The sequence below is a fragment of the Habropoda laboriosa genome, unplaced genomic scaffold, assembly GCF_001263275.1.
Source record: "Habropoda laboriosa isolate 0110345459 unplaced genomic scaffold, ASM126327v1 scaffold50, whole genome shotgun sequence".
Classification (NCBI taxonomy): domain Eukaryota; kingdom Metazoa; phylum Arthropoda; class Insecta; order Hymenoptera; family Apidae; genus Habropoda; species Habropoda laboriosa.
The window spans coordinates 491,457-502,312 of record NW_017100159.1 but is presented as its reverse complement, the minus strand read 5'-3'; the positions used below and the strand labels follow the sequence as shown (position 1 = coordinate 502,312).

At 34.4% G+C, this 10,856-nt stretch overlaps 1 protein-coding gene across 1 annotated transcript in view; it reads left to right on the top strand.

Annotated features, from left to right (window-relative positions):
* Positions 1–3,688, top strand: part of LOC108577287 (zinc finger CCCH domain-containing protein 28-like) — a 15,272-nt gene extending 11,584 nt beyond the window's left edge. The window contains exon 3 of the mRNA XM_017940430.1: positions 3,268–3,688. Within this exon, the coding sequence (XP_017795919.1) occupies positions 3,268–3,416 (149 nt within the window). The 3' untranslated portion in view covers positions 3,417–3,688. The remainder of the gene's footprint in view (positions 1–3,267) is intronic.
* Positions 3,689–10,856: the final 7,168 nt, after the last annotated feature.

Below are 10,856 nucleotides of genomic sequence, written 5' to 3'. Positions count from 1 at the left end.
GCGCTTCACGATCTCGCTGAGAATAATTCAACTACATACTCAAATTCTGGCGCGAAGCGACGAAACTACAATTATCTTTTGAATTAGTAATCAGCCAGCTAGACAGACAAACAGACTAAACTCTAGACTAGGGGAATCATGGGTGAGCAACTACGATAGGATTGCCTTTTATTCATTCATCGATCCCGTAAATTCCTCGATTCTAAATGCGATAAATCGCGTTTCTTCTTCTCACAACGATGAGAATTTTTCTTCTTATAAACATTCTTCTTATGACGATTTTATTTCATTTTCCTAATATCTTTCTCGAATATTGTCGTCTTTTTGCTGGGTTGGTGATAGACATTTTTGTTTTGCACACATTGTTCACACTAGGAAAGTTTAACAGCCGTGTTATATCCTCAACTTTGCTCGTTAAGCGGGAGTATTCAGAGAACTGTAATTATTTGATATAATAATGTAGAATTGCAATTTTATTGTAGATCATAGTTGGAAATAACGAGATTGTTTCGTAGGATGAGAATTTTTTCTACTAAGTTTATTGCTGAAATGTTATAACTTTGTCGGATAGAACAATTTAGTTAGATTCGTAGTTTTCTGCCCTTCTGAAACGTAGATATTAAAATCACTTAGACTTTACATTGCTTAAAAAATCATTAATAATCAATAATTATTAAAATATTTAACGTATCACATTTGTAAGGGAAATTCGAGAAAATGTCGAGAATTTGCGTTACTTGTCAAAAGTATCTGTAACACAAAAATATTAAATTTAATATTTTCTGCAACCGGTACTATTGTATCGAGAATGAATCAGTATCACTTAGAAATTCTGTAATTGCTTACAGACTATTAATATAAATTATAAAGTTAAAATTATAGATTGTCCCATAAATTTTATATAAGATTATAAAATTGTTTTATTATTTAATAATTTTATTCTAATCTTAATAAGAATTAAATTCATTTTAAAAAAACTAGATATATTTAAAATCGATTAACATTTAATTTCTATACGTATATTAATAATTTTTTTGCAACAAAAGTAATCATATACGTATAGCTCTTTTAAATTCGAGATTTATAAAATAAATATTTGAGTTTAATTATCCCTGATACAAAAGGTACTAAATAATTTATTATAACTTATATTTTAAATTTTCATTTACATTACTATTTATTATAAATTTATTTATTGTTTAATTTTTATTACTGGAATATATGACTTGATTATATAATTTTATTTATCTAAAATTGTTTTAATGTTCAATATATTATTGAGTTAAAATTAACTTATTTAATTTAAAATTTTAAATAAGTTAATTTTAATCTTTTCAGTGTAAATGAAATATTTTAGTTTATAAACTAAAATTTTATTTCTAAATACACTTTCCAGTACATTTACTATGTTACGACTTATTTCATTTATAATGAAATTGACGGGCGATTTGTACACCTAATAAAACTATTATCAATTTTTTTAATTGAAAAAATTTACTTTTAGATTCTCTTTTAAAATAATGTTAAAATTATTCATTCAAAAATATATTTTATTGTAACTCATATTTTCTTAATTACACTATATTTTGACTTGAATTGTTATTTGTAAAAAATATTAAAATTTTGAAATCTGTACATAATTTTAAAACAGCAATACATAAGCGTTAATTTAAGTTTATCTTATTGTGGATTATCAATTGAAATACAAGTTACAGTTAAAATACAACCGTTACAGACGGATATACAAACAATATGTATCCCAAAAGGATTGAAATTCTAAGGGATTGAAATTTGGATTTGCTTTCCATAATCTAATTCCTGTTAATACTTGAGTATTATTTAAATGACAAACTAATCGGACGATTCTTCTCCTTTTTATAATTAATGTTCTATATATTTCATAATGTATGATAATACAGGGAAATTAAAATTCATCTAAATTAATGTTTATTAAATTCATTATTCAAATTATTAAATTCAAATTACATATAGTGTTTCATGGTCTTGAAGAGATCTCATCAAACTAATTCTTAATAGATTAAGCTAACAATTTGTTTCTTCTTTTTTGAATCACAATTCTTAAAACCTTTCTCTGTTTATATTAGCTACTCTTAAATTTTAACTATAGTTGGGGCCACGATATAGCGAAGTCGTAAATTAAACTCTCAAGAATCGGCACCGATTGACGTTGCGGCACTCAAGGCCGTGTGTTGCAATCTGTTTGAGGGTTCCAACAATAAACGAATGGTAGCATATGATTTGGTACTTCAAGTAGAAAATGGTATTTCATTTACAAATGGAAAATATGTTAATATTAAAGCTACACAATCTTTTTGCACTTTCTATCTGTATATAACACGAGTAGATAAACTAAGATGCTAAAGATATCAATAAGACCTTTACCTGTAACCGTACTTCCAAAAGCGGCTTCCCCCAGAGGGAGAAACCCTAATTTGTCCTAGCTGCATGCAGTTTTCAGTAAGTATATTAGAATCAGTTGACTTTCGCTGGATACAAGAATTCTTCGTACGGTCCTGACGCCGGGTCCCGGCAGCTAAAACATGTTTACTTTGACGTCTGACCGATTTTACGACCTCGCTATATCGTGGCCCCGACTATAAGTAAAGTTACAAAAAACATAAACTTAAGTAGGCTCTACAAGATGAGACTTACCTCGAGACATGCCTCGAGATGAGGTCTCATGTGAGGCGTTGAGACCTATTTACTCACAATCAGTCAGTATCCGTACGACTTCGAAGTGAAATAGTGTTAGAAAATTTGTCCATACTACTGATTATAAGTAGGTCCATGTGATCCCGTCTCGAGGCAAGTCTCATCGTGAAGGGTCTATTTACTTTAGAAACTTGAATTCTAACTTTTTAAGCAAAAAGTAATTAAGCAAGAGTAGCAGTACTTAATTGCCTAAAAACAATTGTAGCGAGAGTCAGAAGTTTTATCCAGTATTTGGTTTTATCATACACAAATGATATTTCTTCTAATTCTTAGATTATTTGCCTTGTGCATTTCTATTGTGTTCTTTAATATTGCAAGAAAGGGGCGACGCAAGAAAACGGATTTGCATGTACAGTATAGGGAAAATTATGTTGAACATTGGTAAAGCACAGAAAAAGTTTAACTCCTACTATATACCACACATAAACGGAATTAAACTTCAAGATGAACCTAAATCTAAGATCTAACTTAAGGTCTACGCTAATTTCGATCGGTTTGGATATTTTTAACCGGTGGTTGTTTGAACTTTTCCAGGAAACGTGGAGGTGATCGAGAATCGCGTAACCGTGTGCAGGGACGCAGTGAAGGGCGCGTGCATGCGACCCCAGTGTAAATATTATCACATACCGGTCGCGTTGCCTCCAGCGCCCCTGATGGCGATCACATCACCTGCGACACCCTAGTTACTTCTTCTCGTTTACCGGATTTATATCACGACGAGGTGAGCAGATAGAAACCTGCAGACAGAGTAACGGAGGAGCCAGAGAAAGGAAAGAACTTGAAAAACGAAAAAGAAGAAAGAACAAAAAAAAAAAAGGAGCAAACAGAAAAAGAACGATAGTACTACTAGGAGGGAACGAGTAAAAGCTTCACGAGCGCACGTTTTGCCGTTTCACGATCGACCCGATTGTCGAGCAAGATCGACGAGAAAAAAGAAGAGAAAAACAGACGGATCAGCGGGAACACATGTTTTCGTCCTTATCGTCCTCTTCGTCGTCGTTGTCGTTGTCTTCGTCGTCGTCGTCAGTGACATCGAAAGGACCGACTCGATTCTATTTCATCCTCCTCTGCGAATCTCCTCCGATGCGTAGGTTTTCGTCAAGCCAGATAGAAATCAGGAAAAAAGGCGAGCGTATCGAACGGATCAAAGAGGAAGGTATAAAAGGAAGAACGGAATCATCGCTCGTCGTATCGCCAATTGAGGAAAAGATCGCACGAGCCCGTTCCACTTTTCCTTCTTCCTTTCTCTTCCTCGTGTCGTCCCTTGAAGGTGGAAAAAGAAATTTACGAAACGTTACGAAATTAAATTCGTTCATGAAAACACCTCCATCGATTCACGAGCTTCACTCGTAATAAACGAGCTTGGATTATCAGTTTCTAACTGATTGTATCCATAACTGTACCTTCTTTTCGCGTTTAGTCGCCAGTTTACGCCTCGAAAGTCATGATCGAATGATTATCTGCTTACAAAGACGTGTCTTACGTGTTCCGTTTGCATAAACTAGCTAAACACAAGAATGCAGTATCCCTGACGGGAGCACATGTGTTAAGTTGTCGTCGAAATCCAAGATCAGCAGAATCGTGTCACGTCAGCAAGAGAAACATCCTCTAGAGGACGCTCGAAACACCGCCCGTCACGATCGAGTGTCAGTACACGAGGTCTTCCTTAATCCTGCCTTCTTACCTTCTTCGTTCACATCGACTTCCAAGAAAGGGCGAGGAAGAGAGAGAGAGAGAGAGACCGCCTCGCTAGGAATCATGCAATCTCGAAACGACCGCTGAATTCTTCAGTAGTATACATATCTTTAGACTCATTGTCAATTCTCTACCTTTGAAACCATAACCTCCTTTTTACAGATTCTCTGAGATAATTGAATTATTTCGTTACTTAGAAGTTTGTAGGTTTTGACGACTCCTTCTTTTTTTAAATGTTTCGTTTATCACGGTAGGGTTACCGTCGACATTCTCTGAACTGCGTGAACGCTGTCGTGGACGTTTTTGGTGACTTATTTTTAGCTGTTGACCTACTTTTAAGAGTCAATGATACTGAAGAAAGTTAATTGTCGATCCTTTTTTACCTAAATTCGCTATGGTGACGATTCTTATCTCTTATCGAGATATCTACTCAAGATACCTTTTATTTTCAATCTCCAACCTTCGTCGAGCAATTGTTTGATTACATTCGCTTAAAAGCGAATGAAAAGCATCGAATCTCGAAATATCTAACTGATATTCAAAGGCACACGTTTTCGTTCATAATTTCCGTTAGTTTCAAATATCTTATTTATTCGAGATTATTCCGTTCTTCCAAGCAAGCGCTGATCGAGAATGAAATACAGATACGAAAGAAATCGGGGAGAATTAGTTTAGACACGTTTTCGCGACAGAGAAGCGAATATTCGCGAGAGAAACTTGAGGAAAGCTTGGTGGATGTTTCGCGAGATCTTGGAACTATTACGTATACATGTATTATACACGTACTGTGCACACAGAGGGAAACGCGGTTAGGAGCTATACGATCTCATGGGAATAGAGTATTCCGAATTATGAGATCGTAAAACTCCTGCTCGTTCGAAGCAATCGAAGAAATTCGTATCGCGTAAACAGGCTGGCTAAGACCAATGGGAGCACTTCATTAAATTATGTAGCCCTTTTGTTGTTCGTACCAGTACTTAGAGTGTTTTATTAACTTCCCGTGTAAAAATTATATTGATATTTATTTTTTTCATACACTGAATTTAACAAGTTATGAAATGTTTGAGGAATTATTAAAATATAGGTGTCCAAACATCAAGTGCAATTTAGATAGATGTTATATTTGTGCATTAAAGAAATGTTATTTATTGAAATTGTACATTTTTTACATATTTCAGTTTAATCGTGTGGAATTGAAAAATTTGCGTATAATTTGTTGAAGTACCGTCACAGTTTATTTATTAATTTTTCCGTTTATATTGTTTGCTCGCGAAGAATAATATTTCACCTGTGTATTATGGCATTTGTCGCAAAGATACGATTGGTAATTTTTTGAATCTGCGTTGAAAAAGAGTATAGTATTCTGTTTTTCACATTAACTTATTATTTTCAATTGAATTCAATCAATCACGTGCACCATGATAGTTAAATAATTGCTCAACCAGAAGTGTAGCAACAGCAAACATCATTATTCAGCGAACTTCAAGGGACGATCGCGCAGAAAAGACAAAACTGACCCGCAACTAACGAATAACAAAGTTTTTTATACTCGTATATACACTAAAAGAAATCCGCTGATATTTTGTTTCTACATCGATATAATCGCGCGCATGCACACACGTTCTAGTTGATCGATCAAACGTACGTGCACACGCGCCAGGAGGCATTGATTTTGCAACGAATAAAAACAAAAAAATAAAAATCGAAGTAGGTGAAAATGAACGACGCGAGAGAGAAAGAGAACGACGAAACATTTCACGGAGGGTAACGCTGAAAATCTACACACTCTTGGACGAATAAACGCTATTTAATTAATATCGTTACAAAAAATGTATATGACACACATACACACACACACACACACACACAGAGGAAATTATATTTAATTAAAAGTAATAGAATTTTCGGGAGGACTGAAGAATGTTGCACGATAAATCATAGGTGAAAAAAATACGCGGTGAATGGAAAAATTTAGTATGAACAAAGTCATATGAGTCAAGTCATATATTGATCGCCAGTCGCAAGACGAATGCGATGTACACTACTCTTCGATTTTTACATTTCTTTCGATTACATGATTTTTGTGTTTTGAACGTATTTTCAACAGGGGATACGTTCACGTGTGCTGTTTGTGAAGCACGTATTTCCGACTCATTCGCGACAAATATAACTGATTGATCGATTTGTCTTTGCCAGTGTCGCGGTTCTTTATTATTTTATTTTATTTTATAAATAAATAAATAATTACACACACACACACATAGAGGGAGACAGATAGATAGATAGATGATAGATAGATAGATAGATAGATAGGTAGATAGATAGATATATAGATGGATAGGTAGATAGATAGATAGATAGATAGATAGATAGACAGATAGATAGATACATAGATAGGCACGTTAACTGTATCTACCGTACTAGTATTTAATTATTTCTCATACACATATTCTTTTTCTTCATTGATTTTACTACAACGTTTATCTTGTTATACGTTTTTATTATCCTATTTTTTCTTTTCTTTTTTCGTAACCGTAGTAGCGGACGGGATGAAAGTAACAAGTTAGTGCAATCGATGTGTGAAAACCTAGCAGCGACAGAACCCTTACGTAAGAGTATTATATCGCAAAGCGTATAGTCGTTTCTGCCAGGGACTAGGTTAAAAGAAAAAAGTAAATGAAATTATAGAGAACGAAGTATTTATTCTGTCGATCACTAGTTTCACTGCGAATTTTTATTCCTTAAGAGGTTATTCAATCGCGTTATACTTTTATTCTTTGTCGACGTATAGTCTGTGTTTATTATTATTTTCACTATTATTACTAATGTTTAATCTTATTATTATTATAACTATTAATGTTGTTACGATTGTTTTTCTATTTTTCTCGAGTTCGATTACATCTAGAGAGAAACAAAATAAAAGAACATGACCGTCCAGGAAAGGCTTTCATCTACTTTCCCGACCAAGCCGTTCAAAGAGCGAGACAGTTCGTTAATCGATCAGATTTAAGATTGCAAACGAGAAACGCGTTGTTGAGATAGTCATTATTCGCGATGGGCCAAGGTCCTTTGCGCGCTCTTCTCCAACATCTCGACACAGATGTACACTTACACACAAAAAGGGCACCCTCGATTTTACACACATATGTACACGCGCATACATGCATATACAACGAGATAGTCGCGTCGTTTGTTTTTTCCAAGACGATTTCGAATTCAGTTGATTGATCAAACGATTTTTCGGATCCGTTGATTATTCCTTTTTTGTAACAGTCAATTTATTATTATCAGCCACCACAACTCGAAAGACGGGATATTAGCATTAATTATTTAAACGAACATAGGTGTAACAAATTACTCTAACGACAGGATAAGCGTATTATAATAATGTAGGTTATTAACGGATATTAAAAATATTATTGAATACAAAAGTGAAAAAGGCAAAAAATATCTAACGAGCGATTTAAACGATTAAGCAAGTATAAATGTTCCTGTACAGCATTTAAGGACACACGCAAAAACAAAATACAGAAAATGAATAAATAAAGCATACGTTCATCGATGACGATGAACATACCGTTGATGATGTTAACAAAAACAGAAATATATATATACAGAAACGTTTTTCGTTTTTCTTTTCTTTCTTTCTTTCTTATTTCTGTTAGTTTTTTCTTTACGTTGTATTTCTTGTTCCGTTTCTTTGTTGCCGTTGGTATTAGAGGGGAAAGATTCACGGGCGAAACTTCGCCATTTGTAAATTACTCGTGTACATAAGGTAGAGACGTTACTACTACTACTACTGTGAAAAGAAGAAAGAAAAGTGAGTTACAAACTACCGAGGATATTTAAATCGTTAGAGCAATACGTCTACGGACGTGGTATAAAACACTTATTTTCTTCTTTTCGTTTAAGCAATTTTACTTTTCAAATTGTCACATAAAACCGTTAGTACGACGTTCATTTCGATTTGTTTGTTATTGAGATCCTAGTCACGTGTACAAAATCAGTTGCAATCGTACGATTTATTCTTCTCTATCTTTTGAAATAAGGTTTATTGCTATTCGAAAAAGTAAGGAATTTTTACAATGGTATATTTCATTTCGCGCCGAAACGTTCGATAGACGAATTATTACAAAAATGAGGATAAAGGAAATTGATAATAGACGGACGAGTTCCTCCGTGCCCGCATCTAGCATATGTACATACATATATAGAATTAAGATTAAAAAAAAAAAAGTCGAGAAGTACGTATGTTGTATCGTGTATGTATAAAAAGTAAGTACAATAATTAACGAATGTCCATTTAAGTGGTGCAGTAGCGCCACGAGTAAGACGAGACGTTTTTCAATTGTGATCCTATCGGTAGGCGAAATTTTGACTAATTCTTCCGTTCACGTGAAATTCGAAGCCTCCACTTCGACGCGGGCGAACCGAAATCGTGATCGTTAAGATTCTTCGATAATAGTCTAAGAAGGCAACGTTAAAGAATGATTCGTCCCGATCGCTGCATGTCCTCGCAATCAAGCTTTCGTTTTTTCGTTTAGATGCGTCCAGAAGAGCAGGGAAGGTTTATCCGCTACTCGAAGCCGAAACAGATACAACAGAAGGGAACAGCAGCCACATGACTAAAGTTCCCATCCAAGATTAGAGTTGATCAACGAATTTTTCGGTTCGAATCGGTCACGCGTAGAATTTTGAACGAACTAAAGTGCAGTAGAAGAAAAAGAAAAAACAGAATAAAAAAGCGCAAGCTGTCTTTCCCTTCGATACCAAACGTTCTTAGCGAATACACAAAGTATTAGAGATATAATGAATCATAGTAATTTTTTATAAAATATATGTGTATATACGTATAGGAATAAGAGAATTCAAGGTAAAGAAGATTACGAAGAAAACGAAAATTAAATGAAGAAACGCAAAGAAAAACGATACGACGAATTCACTGAAGTTTGAGCTTCCCAACTTGAGTCAAGGGTTTTAGCTGCTGCAGCAAGCAATCACAAAGCGGTAAACAAATTATTTGTAAAACAAGCAAAGAATTCGCTCGCGTTGAACGTTGTGTCGCCATGCCAGGAGTAAATATAATTCTCTCGTATTTAATAGGGAACCGACGATTGAACGATTGTCCAAGTTTTGTCCGGCGACGACGGGTTCATAGGACAATTTATATATGCTGTCGCTTTAAAGAAACAAATAATGCAGCTTCGCATGGCCAACGAACATCGTTGGTTCGCATGGACAACGTGGACTCTGAGTAAATGTGGATATTCAAATCAAAACTAACTTTGCTAGGGGTAGTTTGAACCTCCTTAGAACTAAGTTTATCATGGTCTCTGGTAAATTCATTTTTGAATCTGTTCATTTCCCGTGTGAAAACGTAAATTTCAAAATGATATTCAATATTATTATGTTATATGCAGTTCTGTTCTTCGATTAATTTATGCACGAAATTCCAAGTAAGTTAATTAATTAATTATATTGTATGCTAATGGAAACAATTTTCAAGTTTGCAAATAAGGTTTAAGTAATTGAGATTCGGTAAACATAATTTGGTAATGTATACTTCATAATAATCGAACCTTTTCAATAACGAGTCTAAATTCTAAGCGCACAAATTATCAGTCACTCATTCAGTATAATAATCTAAGGAATTTTTATTTCATTATTTACTTTTACTATCTCTTCGACTATTTTCTGCTCGCAAATTGTAAACATTAAATTAATAAGAATTAAAAAATTTATGTTATACGTGTATCCAACATTAAGTTTTCTAAAACCCGACTTTCAAACTTTTCGCAAAACAAATCATTGATTTTAACTAAATAATTTTAAATTGCATATCACTGAATACTACGACTGATTTTTTTCATGCAAGAAACTACTAACATAGATTTCTCAATGACCATCGTCAGAATTGTTTCAAATTTGACGGTACAACTTAATGGAACTTCTCTTACTCAGAGGAAAAGGAAGAGAGGGAAGCAAAAATGACATTTCCATTGATCGTCCACAATTGCTCTCCTCGTATTGTCGCGCGTTCCATCGGTCGTTCGGCCGCAAAATATATTGCTCACGTATATACCTACCTATTAGCTTCTTGCGCGTAACACACTTTGAACTCCGCCGAGGAAACGATCAGAAACAAGAAGGAAAGATCAGAAGAAACGTGTGAGTGAGCGAGTGATGGAGTAACTATTTTCCGAGCGCAAGCGAAAAAGAAAAGCGAATGAAATGATTGTCAAGAGAGAGAACAGATGGATAGATCGATAGATTGATAGATAGATACGTAGATAGGTAGAGAAAGAAAGAGAGAAGGAAAAAGGAAGTCAATCAGAGTACTCACGATAGAAAAGCGAAGAATAGGGGAACGCCGTTATGCTCTGCAGGGAGAAGATCGATTCCGAAAATTCGGGATGCGTATTCGAACG